This window comes from Chanos chanos, chromosome 13 (assembly GCF_902362185.1).
Source record: "Chanos chanos chromosome 13, fChaCha1.1, whole genome shotgun sequence".
Lineage (NCBI taxonomy): Eukaryota > Metazoa > Chordata > Actinopteri > Gonorynchiformes > Chanidae > Chanos > Chanos chanos.
This window is the reverse complement of record NC_044507.1, coordinates 12,187,206-12,207,544: the sequence shown is the minus strand read 5'-3', so window position 1 is coordinate 12,207,544 and position 20,339 is coordinate 12,187,206. Positions and strand designations below refer to the sequence as shown.

Below are 20,339 nucleotides of genomic sequence, written 5' to 3'. Positions count from 1 at the left end.
AAAACAATGATCTCAGACCAGACGGATGATGTGTGCCAAGTTCCCCTTTGAGCTGTATTGAACAGTCTATTGAGAATTATATGGTCTTCATCTATGTCAGTACCAATGAGGCTATAGGAGCTATACTTAAGAGTACTGGAGTTCATCAGCTTTAGGATACGAGATTTAAAGAACTTTCTTTCAGTTCCCTCCACATCTGTCCAGTACTGACATGCTAAAGGAATCCTACTGTTTTTTTCTTAAAATGGGTCACTTGTCATGAATTACCCCACAAAGCATTAGGATGTGTCGTAAGACACCTTTTAAGAAGCATTTCTAGCCTCAGATCACCTCTTAGATGTATGTCTCACTTTTTAACACCTCTTTAAAGTTGGGTGGTAAAAAAAAAAAGCTTTTGCCTCTACCTGTTCCTCTTGTCTGCAGGCTTTCACTGGCCCACCTATGCATGTCTTAAGATCTGAAATCCCTCAAATTCTGGGTTGTGTAAGAACTCCTTGCCAAGAAAAAAAGAAATAGAGAGCAAATGTTTCTGCTCCTGGCGTAGCGTAGTGCACGTTTTGAGTTGGTACACTTGGTCTCTGTTCTTAGGTTTTTTGGCCCAGCTTGTACTTTTGAATGACGGGTTCCTCCTTCCCAACTGATCTTTAGGGAGCGATATCCACGGGCAATTCCCTCTCCTTACCCTCCATGGGAGGAGGACCCTCCTGGAGATTTATGTCTGAGATTTCTAAATCTGGAGAAAAAGAGGAGGTTTCGAAGGAAAGATCTAGTGTTTTGCTGGCCCTATCTCCGACATTTCAGAAAGGCACGCTTTGATTCGGCGTGTCCTGACATAAGCGGCATCCAACATCCGAACATAATGCATTTTTATTTGTCATCCTCCCTGAAGCTCTCTAGCAGACTCAGCCGTCTGGGCCCAGGACACGCTTCCTATTGCCCAAGTATGGTCTTAATCAGACTTTGTCTCCAAAGCGTAGGGCTGGTGTCTTCATCATTAAATCATGTGACTGTTTTATTTTCACATGGAGCCACATCTGTACCAACACACTGCTTCAAATGGATGCTGGCTTGGTGGCCGATTCAAATTTATTGAGTTTTTTTTTTTTTTTTTTCCGTTCTCATTACAACCACACATGGCGCTCAGTAGTAGATAATAAAAATGTAATAGAGTGCTGTGGTGCTCTTTGGCATGAAAACAATCTACTCAACATCTGAGGGCCTTGTGTATCAAGGCCTGACTTTCCTCTTCATGTTAAACACTTTCAATGCTCTGTCACTTCGGAGCCAAGGAGGGATTCCCTGAAAATGTCCTGCCATGTTTTGCTTGTGCAACTCTGACAGCTATTTCTTTTTCTTTTTCCAAGCAGAATTCTGCCATTGTAACTTAGAGTAAATCTTTATCCATGTCCTCTCTCTCTCTCTCTCTCTCTCTCTCACTCTCTTGCTCTCTCTCTCTCTTTCTCTAACTCTGTCTTTCTCTGTTTTTTTTTTTTCTCTTAGGTTCTCTGCTCTTCACCATGCTGCTCTGACAGGCACCACAGACCTGCTGTCGGTGCTGCTGGAGGCCCAGGCCACAGTGGATATTAAGGACAGCAATGGTCAGAGTACTGCCTTACCAGCACTCGCTCTAACAACTGTGACTTTAGGGGATAAATCAGTGCACCCGTAAAGCAGAACAGCTGTATTCCAACTTTAAATGACCTAAATTGATCATCACCCTCCTGTTCCATGGTTTACTCTGTCTAAAAGGTTTTATTAAATTTTATATAACAACGGATTGCTAAGAAAAGACACTTCTGTGGAACAACAGTCAGCCTTTTAGACAGCCAGAAATAATAAGAAAGTATTCATGTGGTTTTTTTTTTTCCACACCCTGCGTGTTGTCTGATAAATGATCTGATATGTTTTTAAGTTTTTCTCTGTTCAGACTTGTATATTGATCATACCTTCTGGCAGCAAGCTTTGCCAGTGAAAACCCATATGAGCTGTCACATCTGTTTATAGTCTGTCAGGCTTCATTTCCATGGTTACGTGATGTCCGGACTCAAACACACAGCGTAGTCCCCTGGTCTGTTTGCTAATCAGAAACCTTTGACCCAAAACATCTCAGCTGACTCCAGACCGCTGGTTAGGATCATACACACACATTCTCTCTGTTTTACTATGATCATGTCTGATTGTTAGGGTCTCTCTGTCTCCGTCTCTGTCTCTGTCTCTGTCTCTGTCTCTGTCTCCCCCCCTCTCTGGCGCCCCCTGAAGGAATGCGGCCGCTCCACTATGCTGCCTGGCAGGGTAAAGCTGACTCGGTTCTTATGTTGCTGAGAGCAGGAGCTTCAGTCAACGGTGCGTCTCAAGACGGACAGATCCCTCTTCACCTGGCCGCCCAGTACGGACACTATGAGGTGGTAGGTATCCAGAAATTCCTGCTGCAGGTCTTCCAAGCTTTCAAACCCCCCCCCCCCCCCCCAAAAAAAAAAAAACTAAAACATAACATAACATAACATAACATAACATAACAGCAAGATAACATTTTGGATTATATGCTATGCGTTCCCAGATGCAGGAGTAAGTCTTTAAGCTTTATGCATGTGTAGTTGATCACTGTTGTATCTGTACAGTTCACGAAATGCGATTAAAAATGACCTCGATTCATATTAATGAGGTGCAGAGCACAAACAAAAGACTGGCAATGTAGAATATTCAGGCGCAGGATAAAACACATAACATATGCAGTTTAACAGGTCAGTGGTATACTCTTGTCTGAGGTATAGAAAATGCCACTGGTTCCGTTGACCTATGAAATCTGAATGACAGTTAGTTCAGTCAGTAGCCACCACTCAACATTATCTCTTTCACACTAAACATTATCTCTTTCACACTGAACATTATCTTTTTCACACTGACTAGCACAGGATGGAGAGTCCTGCGCTCACTCCAGAGAGTTGCGGTCTGTCAGTAATCAGAGAAATATAAGCAACTGGTTGGAATTGTGAATGGAGCAGAGGGGAACTGGGAGAACTGGTGGGGGGCTGGTATAGGACCGTGATTTACCGGGAGGATTGGATTTAGCGGGATTTAGGGGGTGGTGAGAGAGATTTAGGGGGGAAAATGGGGATCCAGGATGATCAGGTTTTCAGCTGGTCACTGTGTCAAGTATTAAAGTCACCCCCCCCCCCCCCCCCCCCCCCCCATGCCTCTCCACCCCACACCAGCCCACCCCCATCCAGCCCAGATGTGCAGGGTGATGAGTGAGGGGAGGGAGGCTTAGCTCAGTCAAATAGTGGAAAACAAATGGTCACATACAATGGAGGCTGTATGCCAGACAGACAGGCCTCTGTGAGGGGATATGAATTTGGTGCTTGTAAAATGTTAGATGAGTGATGACATAGAAAATGTGGATATTCCATGTACATTTAAAAAAAAAAAACTTTTTAACCAGGACGTTTGAGTTTTAAATACAAACCTCTCTCGTTTCAGATGTCGTTCCCCTTGCATTACAAGAACCGAAACTGAAAAAAAAAAAAAAAACTCACTCAGGCAAATATTTACTTTAACGGCCACAATGGTCTACGTCTGTCTTCCAGAATGTTTTAAAGGGAACCTTGTCGTGCTTACTTAATGCTCGTTTTGGGGAAGGAGAAAAAAAATAGTGTCCTTGGATACAGCACCAGGTGCTGAGAAACATCTTACATCATTTCTCTGGCTTAGATGTCATGAAATACGATCTGCCTTACACCATCAATGTTAAACCTCTGATGTCCCAAAGCTATGGCTTTTGCGTATGTGTGTTTTTCAGCATGAGAGTACATGCATGCTTTTTTTTTCTTTAACTTTTCTTCCCTGTGTTAGAAGGAGCAAGTGAAAAAGCAAGTGAGTTGAGGAGATCCACACGCAGGCTGAAGTACTCAAATTGTTTAGTGCTTGTTTGATCCTCTGTGAATGTTACATGGTTTAAGCTGATTGATTCACAATGTTCAAGAGTGCACAGAACATGAAAAGAAATTAGCTCTCTCTTTTTCTGTGAATGTGTGTGTGTGTGTGTGTGTGTTTTCCATACAGTCTGAGATGCTGCTACAACACCAGTCTAATCCCTGTACCGTAAACAAAGTTAAGAAGACACCTCTAGACCTGGCCTGTGAGTTCGGCAGGGTTAAGGTGAGTTCTGAGCCGTTCTAACCATCTGTGTGCGCTGACAGTTTAAACCCCTTTCACAAAGGCAAAACTGGTTCTGCAGTTACAGTATCTGATACTACGTCTGTGCCGTCTGGGACTATTAATGTTTGCCTTTGAAATTGCTACAGGGTTGCCACAGCAACCGCCTGACTAACCAGTCAACTGTCAGTCTGTGGGGGCAGGTTAACAGCTCTGTCATACATTCCCTCCTCTTTGAGGCTGCAGTGACTTCTCCTGACTTCACCTACAGATGAGAGAGGCTGTAGTTGTGAGCAGAAAAAAACCACAGTCAGCTCATGTGAGCTTTCAAAAAGATGTAATACCCCCTTCACATAGACTTAAATGCAGTATTTATGTAGCCACAAATTCCCCATTTTAGTGATGTTGGTTTGTGTGAAAGAGGTTGCAGGTAGCCTGAAACGGAACGTGTTCCCGAAAGCGAATCACCACTGTGCTGTGAGAGAAAATGATTTCTAGTAAAAGAAAAAGAAGGAGGATAATGTGGAACTGGAGTGTGGAGTCAAATGAATCTGTTCATTCGCTGAAATCACCTGAATTGGCTCTGAGGTCAGTGGATCTTTCCTAGAGAGGGTTAGAATGTCCTTTTCTTGTCATGTTCTTAGCTTGATATGACTGGAACGAATTTGATCAATCTGTTGTGAGAAACACACTCTGTCCTCTCCCACCAAACATTTTGTCCTTTGTGACATCACCATCCTATGCTCCGTATTGTTCCGTGGCTGCAGCCACAGCTGTGCAAACAGATATTCACTTAATCATGGATGGACTGCACAGTTAAACAATAACTCTCTTTTCAAACATTGTCACTATTTGCTTTTTATCTACTCGTCTGCCCTGTCTTTTTTTTTTTTCTTTTCTTTTTCTGTTTCTTTACATGTCTATGAGCCCTGCCTTGATGCAGAAGCTAAAGTTGAACACTCTCTCTCAGAGCAGTTGGTCAGCAGTTGGTTTGATTTCAGTTTCACCAGCATATTTTTAGAAAGCTTCCACTGAGTTATTTTGAATGTGTGTGTGTGTGTGTGTGTGTGTGTGTGTGTGTGTGTGTATTGCGTGTGCATGTTTGTAAATCAGCTGTTGTGTTGAGGAGCCAGGGTGTGGCAATGACAGTTGGTCAGTGCCATTTTCCTACCTCCTATTTTCTTTCCCTCTCTCCTTTTCTCTGTTTCTCTCCTCCTCTCTCTTTCTCTCTCTCTCTCTCTCCCTCTTGCTTTCAGATACGTGTTGACCAGATGTTTTAAAGGGTTTACGATTCCTGTGTCACTTCTGCATTACCTCATTCTCACCTGTGTGGCCTCTGAGGACTACTAGTCAAGTCATACACACACGTGTGTGTGTGTGTGTGTGTGTGTGTGTGTATGTGTGTGTGTGTGTGTGTGTGTGTGTGTGTGTGTGTGTGTGTGTGTGTGTGTGTGCGTGTGTGTGTGTGTGCGCGTGTGTGTGCGTGTGTGTGTGTGTGCGCGTGTGTGTGTGTGTGCGTGCACGAGTGTATCTTCTGTCATACCCTTCACCCTTCCCTTTTTCTCCACCCCTCCTCTTCTCCAATATCCCTTACTCACTCTCTCTGTCTTCCCCATTCTCTGATGACTTTCCTGATCTACTTTTTTGACCTTGGAACCTCTCTCACCCTCTGTCCCTTTTCCACCATCTCTTTAACTCAACCCCTCATGTCTCTCTCTCTCTCTCTTTCCCTCTCTCTCTCTCTCTCTCTCTCTCTCTGTCTCTCTCTCCCTCTCTCTCTGTCCCTCTCTCTCTCTCTCTCTCTCTCTCTCTCTGTCTCTGTCTGCGTCTCAGGTTGCCCAGCTGTTGTTGAGCAGTAATATGATTGTGACTCTGTTGGAGGGCGATCGGAGGGACACGGCAGAGCCTGGTGTGAACACTCCTCTTCATCTTGCTGCTCGTAACGGCCACAAGGACGTTATCCGGTAATCTCTCTGCCTCTCTTACTTCTTTAACTGTGTGTCTGTGTGTGTGTGTGTGTGTGTGTGTGTGTGTGTGTGTGTGTGTGTGTGTGTTACGGGTGTTAAAGGTCCCACCTGTTTGCATCTGTAAGCGCCTGGCCAAGAAATATTAGTCTGTCACAGGAGAGCAGTATATTGTGTGCTGGCTGATTTGTGAATTACAGCGGTTCTCAGACAGAAACAGACACACACATCTTGCCTTTCTGCCTCTGGGAGTAGATCAGTTCTCTTCTCTTTAACGCTTCTCATTCGATATGGTTATGGAGTCTGACACACATAAAACAGAGAGACATTAATGCGCGCACACGCACACACACACACATGCACACACACACACATGCATACCTACACACTCCCACACACACCCAGACCCACTATGCAGTGTACTTCATGCCTTGGTGTGGTAGAACATTTTTCTGAGGACTGTCAAACAACTTTCCGAAAACAGCTTTCCGAGTGTCACACACACTCTGCTCCAACTATTATGCTCCATTCTTCTCTCCACACACACACACACACACACACACACATAGGAAACTCAGGAAAACACGTGACGTATTACATGATTTGTACTAAATTATTCAGTCAATGCAGATATAGTTATCCTTCACTTTTGACATGACAAACGTTCATTGTGACTTTTCAGCAGTGACGGTACCAGCCGGCCAGTCTCCACCAGACTGGTTTTAGGCATGTCTTGCACTGGACTTTAACTGGTTTCCTCCCAGGTCAGGGAGAGCTGAAGGAAAATGAAAAAGCCCTGAGGTATGTAGCTGGCTTCATGGCCAGACAGTCACTCAGCGGAAACCCAGCTCATGTCTCCCGGCAGTGGGACTGTGGACAGGCAGGCTATGGGGTGAGAGGGTGGGGGTTGGCAAGTTATCCCCGTGCTGGCTGTAACATTCAGTTACTATGGCACCATACAACAGAGTACTGATCTGGGACCAGGTTTTTTTTTTTTTTTTAAATCTGTAATCTATATAGGTTTCAGTTCTCACTGTGTACATATCAGTGCCTGTTGGTAACTTTAGCCACTTTTGCAAGGGTAGGGTTAGAAAAGCAAACTTTTGCAGCAAACACTGAGTGTGTTGAGCTACCAACTATCATCCATCATTATCTCTGTCTCTCTCACGTACACACCCAAGATGATGTTTGAGATGGAAATGTTTATGGGGCCATATGTGGGAGTCGTGTGTGTCTGTGTCTGTCTGTGTGTGTGTGTGTGCGTGTGCGCGTGCGCGCATGCACGCCTGTGTGTGTGTGTGTGGATACATTTCTGCTGTCACACTCTTAAATCCTTTCCAAATGCCTGGCATTCCTAACAGAGTGCCATTCCCTACAGTATTCCGATAGACTGCCTGATTCCTGGAATTGTGTGTGTAGCACGCAAAAGAGAATTTAAGAATGATTGCATGTGTGTGCATCTGTCCGTGCATAAGAGATAGTACAAACATTAGTAAGCGTGTGTTTCCCGTGTTTGTCTACCTGTGAACATATAGATCTGAGCATGTAAACATAAATTTAAATCTGAACTCTGTGTTCTCTCAGCTCCCCTGTGTTGACCACTCAATCTTACTGGAGTCTCTTTCCCTCTTTTCATTCACTTTTTTTTTTCACTCTCTCTTTCTCTCTCTCAGGCTACTACTGAAAGCTGGAATCGACATCAACAGAACCACGAAAGCTGGTACAGCTCTTCATGAAGCTGCCCTGTATGGGAAGACAGAGGTCGTGAGACTGCTGCTAGACGTAAGTCTGCCAATCACATCTCGTGTTCTGAACAAAATCACACTCCATTACAGGGTTGTGCTGTTCTGAAGTGAAGATGGATGTACATGCAGATATATGTTGAACAGTGGACAGGGTTAGCGTTGAATAAACATTCAGTTTATCTCTTCCATACAAGTACAGTGAAATGCCTTGTAATGATGTTTCGTGACTTTGAATGTGTGTGTTTGTGTGTGTGTGTGTGTGTTGTCTCATTTACTGCTATTCATATGTAGATGTTTTATTGAAGTGTCATCACTGGAGCAGATCTGGAGGTTACTGCGGTGTAAGATGATTATAATGCGTCTGTGTGTTTGTCTTTAGGCCGGAATCGATGTGAACATCCGTAACACATACAACCAGACAGCCCTGGACATTGTAAATCAGTTCACCACCTCTCACGCCAGCAAAGACATTAAACAACTCCTACGGGGTGGGTATGAACCTGTCATTGACCTTGCTATGGGTCAAAACACACACACACACACACACACACACAAACACACACACATGAAAGCTCCTTACAAAACCCCTCTCTCTCTCTCTCTCTCACAAACACATACTCTCTCATGTGCGCAAACACACACGCGCACACACACACACACACACTAGCACGCACACACATTGGAGTTAATGTAACGTGACCAGAACAGTAAATTATGGTAAGTCATGGTTTTGTTAGTCTTTTGGGGCTGTCTGTGTGTTACTCCCCCTCTTTGATGTTGAATCTCCTCTCTTCGCAAATGAGAGACATCTTCCTACCCTTGTGTGTGTGTGTGTGTGTGTGTGTGTGAGCTTGTGTGTTTTTGAGTTTGACTGTAAGGGCCCAGAGAGAAGTTTTAGATATAATGTAAAAAGCAGCTGTCCTTAACTTCAGTGTTATGTGACCTGCTGCTTTCTTCTCTTTATTCTGAGATCCAGAAAACTCTGTGTGCATGCTTGCCTGTGTGTTTGTGTGTGTGTGTGTGTGTTTTTTTGTTTACATGTGTTCTAACCTCTACTGTTTGTGTTATCTCTGCTGTAGTCCAGCTCACTGTAGCCTGTGATCTCTGTCAGTAATGAGATCCAAAGTCCCACCGAGCCGTGTGTGTGGTAGTGAGTTTGAACTCCTGCCGGGTTTACTACTGGGGTCTGTTTGGGATGAAGTGTGTGTTTGGGCCACAGTGGACTCTGTTACCACACACTCAGAGTCTCCTACTGGTCAGCACATTCCTTCCACTGGAATATAATGTGTATTGAGAAAACTGAAAACCTGTGATTCAAACTGCAGGCTGTATTAGGTTAAGTGACAGTTATGACAGTGCTGGTGCTAGTGTGTATGTGTGTGTGTGTGTGTGTGTGTGTGTCCTTATAATGAGGGTATGTTTTAATGCATGTGTTCATGTTTGTGTGTTTGTGTAACTTTGTGTTTGTGTGTATGTGTGTGTGTGTGTGTGTGTGCGCTTGTGTAACGTTGTGTGTGTGTGTGTGTGTGTGTGTGTGTGTGTTTACGTTTAGATGCTACAGGTGTTCTCCAGGTGAGAGCTCTGAAGGACTACTGGAACTTGCACGATCCCACCGCCCTCAATATCCGCGCTGGTGATGTCATAATGGTAGGCGCCACGGAAACAAAGCCGAGCAGCTCTTTTATTTAAATTCAAACCAATTAATGGAACAATTTGTTCTAAACACGCACTCCAACACCTGTTTCAGCTTATTCACTCGCATCTTGACGCAGAGAGATCAATCAGTTAATTCAATCAGACAATGTAGACATGCTACAGTACTGTTCTGGTATTTGTTTGGAAGACAAACCAGCAAGACGTTGAGTTTTTCAGTTGCACGGCCCTGGGAACAAGCACGTTCCACTCTTGTGTGGTGCTTGTGTTTCCTTTTCTGACTGTGATGTTTCTGTCTTTTTTTTGTTCCCTGCTTGTTGTTTGTTTGTCTCACTTTGAGTTTTACCTCGTTCTCGCCTGCTCTTGTTATGTCTCTTTCTCTCCTGGCGGCGGTTGCCGTGTTTTGCCCACATTCTCCCGCCTGTACCAGGCTTCCACGTTTTCCATTTTGTATTGTCGGTCTGTTTCTCATTAACCTGGCTGTGGGGCTCCACAGGTGTTTATTTGCAGCATTTCTATGCGTGCGTGTCCGTGTTTATGTTTGTGATTATGCTCATACATAGGCATCTACCCATTCATTCGTGTAAGGGCATGTTTGTCTTCCATGCATAACCCCTTTGTGCTAACATATAGCGCTTAACGTTCGATTGTAAACATAATGCACTTCCGTGAGCTTCTAAGCCGACGTATTGCCTTCAGTAACGTATTTTGCATGTGAGGAAATTAAAGAGCTCGCCGATCCGCCTTTCTGCCGGTTCTCTGAGCGTAAAGAACCCAGTTTACCTTAGACAGGCCATAACAAGCACGCTCGCTCACTCAGGTTCTGCACAGACAACTCCATGACAAACACAAAGCGCACGCTCAATCTGTCAGCAAAATAAACCTTTATTTCCCGCTCGCTGTACCCCCCCCCCTTTCTCCTCCACCATGTTGAGCCGAAGCATTCCCTTGTACGCTCCATTGCTTGAGCACGCTGCAGAGGCCCCGTAGGGTCATTTTTCTCACTCACTTTGACTGGCTTTTTTCCCTGCACGCTTCCACATAAAGCACTGGGCCAAAGTAAAGGTGCAATGCAAAGAACCCGGAGAAGGAAAGCTGTGAGACATAGAACACAGAGCACAGATATGACAGTTACGGAGTGAGTGGCTGTGAGACATAGAACAGAACACAGATACAACAGTTACGGAGCGAGTAGCTGTGAGACATAGAACATATAACATACATATGGCAGTTATGGAGTGAGTAGCTGTGAGACATAGAATATAGAACATAGATGACAGATACGACAGTTACGGAGCGAGTAGCTGTGAGACATAGAACATAGAACACAGATACGACAGTTACGGAGCGAGTAGCTGTGAGACATAGAACATAGAATATAGATATGACAGTTATGGAGCGAGTAGCTGTGAGACATAGAACATAGAACATATAATGCAGATATGACAGTTATGGAGTGAGTAGCTGTGAGACATGGAACATAGAACACAGATACGACAGTTATGGAGCGAGTAGCTGTGAGACATAGAACATAGATATGACAGTTATGGAGTGAGTAGCTGTGAGACACAGAACATAGATATGACAGTTATGGAGTGAGTAGCTGTGAGACATAGAACATAGATATGACAGTTATGGAGTGAGTAGCTGTGAGACATAGAACATAGATATGACAGTTATGGAGTGAGTAGCTGTGAGACATAGAACATAGATATGACAGTTATGGAGTGAGTAGCTGTGAGACATAGAACATAGAACATAGATATGACAGTTATGGAGTGAGTAGCTGTGAGACATAGAACATAGAACATAGATATGACAGTTATGGAGTGAGTAGCTGTGAGACATAGAACATAGAACATAGATATGACAGTTATGGAGTGAGTAGCTGTGAGACATAGAACATAGATATGACAGTTATGGGGTGAGTAGCTGTGAGACATAGAACATAGATATGACAGTTATGGAGTGAGTAGCTGTGAGACATAGAACAGAGATATGACAGTTATGGAGTGAGTAGCTGTGAGACATAGAACATCGAACATAGATATGACAGTTATGGAGTGAGTAGGTAAAAGAGTTGCAGTTCTATGTGCTTCTGTGAAGGTTTTTTGTGGATACACTGTTGTGACACATACAAGTCTTAAAATGAATAGGGTGGTATAATGAGTAAATACATGCTCTGTTTTATGAATACATACACTCCTGCCACTGAGAGCAGTGTAACTTATTCATGTTTTTCAACTTTTGTCATGAAACAGACAACAAACATGCAAATGGAAGAAATACAAATCAAATATGTTCCCCCCTGGATAATAATTGATTGGTTGGCTCTGACAGACTTGTCTGTGATTGGCTGTGTATCAGGTTCTGGAGCAGCACATGGACGGGCGTTGGAAAGGACACATTCACGACAGCCAGAGAGGAACGGACCGTGTGGGCTACTTCCCCCCATCTATAGTGGAAGTTATCAGCCGACGATCAGGTTTGTATGGTAAACATGAGTCATAACTGAAAGACAAGGACATGACTGGACCTCAGGGTTTTCTCCAGGGTGCTTTTGAAGAACCGTTTGTCATAACCTCGACTGGTTTTACATAAAGGGTTCCCTCTATTCATCGAAAAAACACGATAAAGGTGTACGTTGTGAAGTGGTTGTGGAAAGACCACTCTCCGTAAATCTGATTTTAAATGAAGACTCCACCAGCTCCTCCTCGGCCCCCCCGGGCGCACACAGAACTCTCACAAACGGCCCCGACGCAAACGTACACACACGCTTCCAAGCCCTGGAGACTAGCTGTAACTTTCTGCCAACCGTCATACCTGTGTTTGAATGCTACTAGCAGAAACGAAAATAACCAACAGCTTGATGAGTCAGCTAATGTATGCTAACAGTGTGTGCTAATACACATACAGACTCACATGTATAAAGGTACATGGATCTTGCCCGTTTTACCACATGAGCTGAAGAGTATAAATAGGGATGGGTGTGTACATGCTGAGAACGATCCACACACAAATCCACCCATTTAAAACACTCCTGCCACTTCTACACAGCGTGAAGCACCTGGAAAGAGTCTTTGTTCACGAGGTAACAGTAAACAGCTCATGGCTGGGACAACAGACTCGACAAGTACTTTTTCAGTATTTCGTCAGCGCTCCTTTCAGTGTTTCCTCCACTTATTATTCCAGGAGTGTTCTGTTTTACAGAGTGTGACTTATTCCACTCAGCCCACAGCCTTTTAAATAAACGACGGATTTGAAAATCTTATCTTTTTATATTAGGCCGTTGGACTCTCCACAGCAGCGGAGACTAAAACACATACACGCATACTCCTGCAGAGTCACTGTGTAACTATAGCTTACAATACTGTAGGAAGAGCTGTCTGTGGCTAAGAAAACACTAACAGATGTTGTCTGTCAACAGCTGAGTAAGTTCACCCCCCCCCCCCCCCCCCCCGCTCCTGCGTTAGTTTATCTCTGTCTTTCAATATCTGTTCCTCTTCCTCTATCTGCCCCCCCCCCCCGCCTCATGTATGTCCCTCTCTGTCCAAAGATGTCCCTCTCAGCATCTTTGTCTTTCTCTCTTCTCTTTCTCTGTCTTTCTCTTCCTTCTTCTCTTGTTCTCTCTCTGACTTCCTTCCATCCTTCCCTCTCCCCGTCTCTTTCGTGTTGCACTTTTTTTGCTACACCATGTAACCCCTGTTCATCTCTAACCCCCATTTGCTTGCCGTAACCTCCTGGTCGTGTGCTATCTGTGTTCACCTGTAGGGGGCACCCTGTCCCGGCACGCCTCTTTGCCCACCCAGAGACAACAGCATCTGCTCTCCAGAGTCCCTCTCAGCTCCAGCGTGAGCACAGGGCCTCAGACTGACGACTCCTACACATTGTATGCCCCTAATCCACACCTTACCCTGCCCCATGCCAACGGGCTGAGTGGCCACACAGGTATATATACACACGCATACACACACACACATACATGCACACACTGTACACCTGTAATCCACGCACCAGCCTGCCCCAATTCAAGGAGCTGAGTGGCCACACAGGTATACACACACACACACACAAACACACACAGACATGCACAAACACACTGTACAGCTGTAATCCACATATCAGCCTGTCCCACTTCAACAAGTTGAACACTCACACAAGTACATACACAAACACACACACACACACAGACGCACTGCACACCAATAGGCTTAGAGCCCGCAAAGTTGTACACACACACACACACACACATGGTCTGTATGGTGCCGCTAATCCTCCCTTTAGTTTGCCCTACGCCCAGTAGAGTTAGATTCCACGTAAGTGTATAACTCACGCATACACGGTGTGACCCCATCCCCATGTGAACCCAGCTCATGTCAATAGGCTGGGTGCCAGTAAAGCCAGCGTTCTAACCAGTCAAACACACACCCAGGTAAACACACCATTTACTGTATTGTTCCATTAAGATGAAGCTGAATGTTATGCACTCAGACACAAAATCCCTGACCGACCCTCCGCACAGAACCTTTGAATGAGAAATATACAGCCTGTTCACTGAAACGCACAACCACGCCTCCACCACCCCCCGCCCCCCTCACTGAGCAGCAAGGCCCACCTCCCAAACGCAGTGTCTGTATCCACTTAGGTGGGCCTTCCAACCGCCTTGCCCAGTCCAATATACCTACCATCGAGGACATCTGGGTTCTTAGGAACTCCTGCAAGGGTAAGGAGAGTGACACACACCTTTACCCCCACACACACACACACACACACACACACACACACACACACACCTACACATTCAGTGGCTGCCTCTGCACTCCCTGCCGCTCTGCGACGTGCCTGGTATGGCCAACAAGAGTATCCCTATGGAACAGCTGAGCTCCCCCTCACTATTAGTGAGGATACTGTGCAAATGTAAAGTCCCGCTGCTTATGTAACTACCTCTTCCCTCCACACTCCACAGTCCACTCCACACAGCTTCACGTGCCTGAGTGCTGCATTGTCCTGTAACGTCCAGCTTTTGGAAACCCGTTTCGTAGGTCATAGTGTCACATGGCCAGATGGAGAATTGCCTCATTGTCTGCTCTGAGCGTCTGCTACGTACTGCTGTTCTTGGAAGGGGGTAACAAAGGGCGGTTTTCATTTGTGCTGATGAGAACAGCCAGTTAAATCAGTTTCATAGAGGTTTGCACACCTCATTGACGTTCGGTGATTAATAATGACTTCCGACAGTCCGTGTTTTGGCTAATTTACCTGCCCTCCCTAAAAATGTGTTACTCTCTGATCTCAAGCCAGGAGACGCCACCACAGACGGAGAATTTTCCATCTGGTTCTGTGTAAATACCCAGTGCAGTAGAAGGCACACAGTACCTTCAAAATCGACACCTCAGGCTTACCCTCCCTGCCTCTCTACCCTGTCCCCCCCCCTCCCCCCATGGCTGTGACTCCCTCCCCCCCCCTGCTAAACACCGCTCAAACCTTCCCCGGCTGGCTTTGGGCAGAGGCCTGCGCACCCCTGGCACGGCGGGCAGGGCCTGTTTGGTGCCCTCGTCTGGCCGGCAGCCACACTGGCATGGTTGTGTGCTAAGAGAAGGCTGCAGTAGCACCATGCTGGTTATGTCAGGCTGCGATGAATGACTGAAGAAGTATATGGCTGGATTTGAACCCAACAATAATGCCCTGATCTCTGTCTCTTTCTCTGTTCTTCTCTCTCCCACCATCTCTCCGTGTCCTGTGTGTCTGTGTGTGAACGTGTGTGTGTGTGTGTTTATGTGTTTGTGTCTGTGTGTGTATATATGTGTGTGTGTGTTTGTGTTTGTGTGTGAATGTCTGTGCGTGTGTGCGTGCATGCGTGTGTGTGCGCGCGTGTGCACGTGCGTGTGTGTGTGTGTGTGCGTGCGCGTGTGTGATCTGTACTCCTGTAGCTGGAGACAGGAACAGTGTGGGCAGTACAGGCAGTGTTGGGAGCACTCGTAGTGCAGGCAGTGGACAGAGCACCGAGAGCAACAACACACCAAACGGCCTGCACCAGACCAGCACCAACCCCGACCCCAGCAAGGTACTCACTGCCCCCACACAGCTACAGCAAGGTAGTCACTGCCCCCACACAGCTACAGCAAGCATCACCTCTGCCTGTCTGGGGACTTCACCACAGTTTGGTCAGATTTACTGCAAGTGCTGCTAGTGCCTGTGGTGTAACTATTGCACCTCTGAAATACATATATTGTCTTTGAAGAAAACTCATCCTTTTCAAACAAGTTATTATTAAATATTTTAGATAAAACACGACCAAACTTAAAAGCAGAAGAAAGTGGGAAGCATTGACAGTAGAGTTTCAGATACTGTGAGAATGAAATTCACCTTTTTATCGTTATGACATTTTGTCATGTTGGGCTATCCGATGTTGTTGGATTGACATTTTGCTGGAAATCGTGGCATACTCTGGGCTTATGGGCTGTCTCTCATTTAAAGCAACCAGCGCCCTCTGCTGGTGACTCAGGACAACAGGACCATAACAAACAGCCGGATCACTCCACAGGTAATACCAAAGGCACATCTGTTAGGCTGCGTATGCATTTTTATAAGTTACGTGAAATTACTGCAGTCTTCTGATTTAGTTTCTCTGCTTTATTTCTAACATTCGGATCTGAAAATGTTTTGAACGTATACAATCATGTTCTGTCATATATACTCACGTATGTCTGGATCGTTCTCAGGCGGTCCTCGTAGACTGGCGGCAGCCATGCAGAGGGCTGGAGAGCTGGGCTTCTCCCAACAGTTTGTACATCCTCAGCAGCTCCTGGAGGGCAAGGTGAGTAGACGCGGTGGAGAGAGGAGTAAGGAGAGAGGAGTAAGGGGAGAGGGAGAGGATGTATGAAGAACGCGTGAACCGAATGTCTGAATGAATGAACATACGACATGAAACAGAGCCAGTAAAACAGTTAAAGAGAAACCTAAATTTACTGAAATATTACCAATGATTTAACCAAGAGTTTATGTACAAACACCACACGAGATGATATGTTATGAATGATGAGAGAAGAGAATAAACACATTCACTCTTAAAGCAGTGAACTCTCTCTGTAAGTCCAAATGATTGGAGCCCTTTTCGGTGCCCGGTGTGTTAGGCCAACAGTGTGTCTTGTTCTCTCTGACAGGATGCAGAGGCGATCTACCAGTGGCTGAGTGAGTTTCAGCTGGAACAGTACACAGCCAATTTCCTTAACGCAGGATATGATGTCCCCACTATTAGCAGAATGACCCCAGAGGTACATTTTGTTTGGTGTTTAAATCAGTCATCAGAAACTGCTTGCCTGTTCAAAAAAACCCCAAAAAACCCTGTCATTATTTTAGCCTCTGTGTTTGGTTACTTTAATCTGGGATAGTCCTTGGCATGGTGATGTGTCTTTGGATTCAGGTAGTGACGTGATAAAGTACAGGATTCAGTTCAGAAGACTGTACAGACAGATCAGCTCACTGTAATGACAGGAAATGGTAGTCTGTAGGTTAAGCACTACACTCTGAGTGTATCTGGCAGATCTGTGCCATGTTGTGTTTCTGTCACTTTATAAGGTGTTTAAACTGTTCTTTTCCTCTGGAAAAAAAAAGGATTTGACTGCTATTGGAGTGACCAAACCAGGTCATCGGAAAAAGATCTCGCTGGAGATTGGCAACCTGAGCATTCCTGAGTGGCTCCCAGAGTATACACCAGTGAGTTATGATTCTGTGCTTGTGCATGCGTGTGAGCATTTCGTTTTCACTTATGACAGCACTTTATTCCTGTAAAAAAACTGGCTCCCTCTCTCTGTGTGGAAACAATAAGACCTTTTGTTTGGTTGTTGAGCACAGACCTTTAAAATGGCATTAAATGACCTTTAAATCAAACCGGAGTAACAGCGTGACTGTCACCCCGCTTGACACGGCTTACACTCTCTCCCCATCATTCTCATGTTCTCTCTCTCTCTCTCTCTCTCTCTCTCTCTCTCTCTCACAGGCCGGGTTGAGTGAGTGGTTGAGTGCCATAGGTTTGCCTCAGTACCATAAGAAGCTGTCTGAGAATGGGTATGATTCCATCAGCATTGTCAGAGATCTCACCTGGGAAGACCTGCAAGAGATTGGCATCACCAAACTGGGTCAGCAAAAATCTACACAGATAATCATTTTATTATCTCTCTGTCCATTCATCTGTCTGTTTGTGACATTTGTCTATTTTGAATATATGTAAATGCTAACAGATTCAAAAAGTATGCTGAAATAGAAAAGTTAAAGGGAAACCTCACCCTTTCTTACATATTGGCTGTACTACTATAGGCTTACTACTGGCTTGCTTTAACCTAGGATTGGTCAACTGAAATAACATATGAGAGAAATTGGTTAGAAATGCCAGGAGGTAAATGTAATGCATAATAACCCCGTAGACTTGGTCTAGCTGAAAAATACATCCACCTGGAAAACATGAGGCCTGGCTCTGAGCAGAGAGTGTATGGACATAAATGGGGACCATGTTGAGATTGTGTTTGTGTGTCTCCCTCTCAGGCCATCAGAAAAAGCTCATGTTAGCAGTGAAGAAGCTGTGTGACATCCACAAGGCTCAGCTGCAAGCAGAGTCAGGACAGGGGACGCTACGCCGCAAAGCCCCCGCCTCTCTGGACCTGCTCGCCATCGAACCACCTGAGGGTAGTGGAGCAGATCTCCCATCCCCCCACACACCCAAAATGCTCAGCTTCCAGGACAGCGAATTGAGCACTGAGCTTCAGACGGCCATGTCTACTCATTATCAGGATGGCCTGGTCATCAAGAGCGCCATGGGGATGTCGGTCAGCCAGGAAAGCATCGACGCCAGGTCCCGAGGCTCCGGACGCTCTCAGGAACCTCCCATCACGCCTTTGTCCACGCCCACCTCTCACAGCCACTCCCGGGAGAGCTTGGCCAGCTCCGACAACAGCCCCGTTAAGGAGCGGAACATTCCAGAGGGCCACGACCAGCGTCCGCTACCCGTAAATTCCTTACCTGGCTTTAAGTATCCGCCAGTGCCCGCAAAACCCAAACCCGGGTCTCTGGTTCCCTCCCCACATGGTTCACCAGCCCAAAAGAACTTCAGCTACCTGCACTCTCACTGTGGGAGCACCACATTGGAACGAAGCTCAGCAAACGTGCATAAGAAACGCACGCAGAGCCTGACCCGCTACGCCCTGTCGGACGGAGAACCCGATGAAGAGGAGGACGAAGAGTCGACTCCGTCTGCCGGAGCGCTGCCCTCCTACGCGACGCTGAGCCGTCGGCCGGGCAGAAACCAGCTGGCCCGGCTACAGTCCGCGCCGGATCAGTCCGTCAACCGCAGCCAATCCTTCGCCGTCCGTACCCGTCGCAAGGGACCCCCTCCGCCCCCTCCCAAACGCCTCAGCTCTGTCAGCACCACCACCACAACAAGCGAAGAGGCGGCGGAACAAACGTCGCCCCCTGCAGGCGAAGTGGAGACTGTTAGTCCCGGAAGCGTGAAGAGCATCGCAGCTTCCCTTGAAAGCAGCCTAACGGGCCCCAAAGTGGTGCTCCACCAGGAGACCTGCGTGTCCTCCTCGTGCACCTCCACCGAGGGGCTAAGGAGGAGAGGGATGAGCGAGAGCGAGCCCGAGGTCAAGTCACCGCGCGATCCGGACCGAGCCGTGAAGTCCGATTCTGAGGAAGAAGAACCCAAGAATTCTGGGTTAGATGGCTCAGGATCGCCCCAAAACAGCTCCAGTGAGTGCATCCCTTTCGCAGAGGAAGGAAACCTCACCATCAAACAGCGACCCAAGACCAGCGGCCCACTCAAACCAGACAGCGCCGGGGATGCGCTAGAGAAACCGGCTAAACCGGCTAAAGCCCAGGAGGTCCCAGAGTTTAACCTGAAAGAGTCAGACACGGTAAAGAGGCGACATAAACCCAAAGAGAAAGAGCAAACATCACCTACCACACCCGTCAGCGACGAAGAAAACCAGACGGTTCCGGCCCAGAGGAACCAGAACAGTGTGAGCCTCCGTATCAGTGAGACTGATATGACGCTGCCGTGTGTGGAACCGAGTGGACTCCAACTTTCAAAACCACCACCACCCCCGGTAACACCAAAACCCGCCAGTCCACTGAAACCTCCATCACCTTCCAAAACCACCCATAGCTCCCCGACCACAGGTACAAAACACCCACACACTGTATGTGGTATTTAGACGTGAGCTGCATGTTTAGTTTAGTTCTGTGTCATTGACTCAGTAACTTACATTAATGTACATTTCAGACTGAATGCTCTGTTTGTAAATTGCGTCGGATGAATCAATACAGACTCAGAGTAGAAAATTCCAGAGTTGGCAATTATTTATACTTGTCTCTACAAATTGCTGATGCCAAATTTGTCTCTTCTGTTGCTTGGTGAAACAGGCCTGACACTCAATGTGGTGCAGAGTTTGGCTTTTGCTGCTCCCCCGCCCTCACCTCCTGTCCTGTGCTCGCCACCGGCAGTGCCTCTGATTCAGCCTGTGAACTCAGGAAAGTCCCAGGCAAGTGTGGCTGGACCAGGCCCAGGTGTGCAGACGGTGCTAGTGCAGAAGAGACTAGAGCAAACCAGCTCATCTCTGGAGGAAGCGCTGAAGGCCGTAGAGAGAAAACTCACTCTGGAAGACATTGCAGAGGGGTAAGAGTAACAGAAACACACACACACACACTCATACATATGCATAGTAATAGAAATACATACTCATTAAACTCAAACTCGGACACATGCACACATAGTTTTACATCTATTTTTAACCTCTTTATAATACGAGGCTACTCACCTGTACTAATCCAATAC

The 20,339-nt window shown here is 46.2% G+C and overlaps 1 protein-coding gene across 2 annotated transcripts in view; it reads left to right on the top strand.

Annotated features, from left to right (window-relative positions):
- LOC115826250 (CASK interacting protein 2) overlaps positions 1-20,339 on the top strand; it is a 48,258-nt gene that overhangs the window by 25,773 nt on the left and 2,146 nt on the right. The window contains exons 4-20 of one of the 2 annotated variants that reach the window (XM_030789993.1): positions 1,501-1,598; positions 2,260-2,405; positions 4,060-4,155; positions 5,986-6,116; positions 7,790-7,898; positions 8,241-8,349; positions 9,414-9,508; positions 11,882-11,999; positions 13,286-13,462; positions 15,442-15,575; positions 15,989-16,055; positions 16,234-16,328; positions 16,675-16,785; positions 17,126-17,227; positions 17,511-17,649; positions 18,053-19,684; positions 19,928-20,180. In XM_030789993.1, coding sequence (XP_030645853.1) covers positions 1,501-1,598; positions 2,260-2,405; positions 4,060-4,155; positions 5,986-6,116; positions 7,790-7,898; positions 8,241-8,349; positions 9,414-9,508; positions 11,882-11,999; positions 13,286-13,462; positions 15,442-15,575; positions 15,989-16,055; positions 16,234-16,328; positions 16,675-16,785; positions 17,126-17,227; positions 17,511-17,649; positions 18,053-19,684; positions 19,928-20,180 — 3,612 coding nt within the window. The remainder of the gene's footprint in view (positions 1-1,500; positions 1,599-2,259; positions 2,406-4,059; positions 4,156-5,985; positions 6,117-7,789; positions 7,899-8,240; positions 8,350-9,413; positions 9,509-11,881; positions 12,000-13,285; positions 13,463-15,441; positions 15,576-15,988; positions 16,056-16,233; positions 16,329-16,674; positions 16,786-17,125; positions 17,228-17,510; positions 17,650-18,052; positions 19,685-19,927; positions 20,181-20,339) is intronic. The other variant, XM_030789994.1, reaches the window with a different exon arrangement.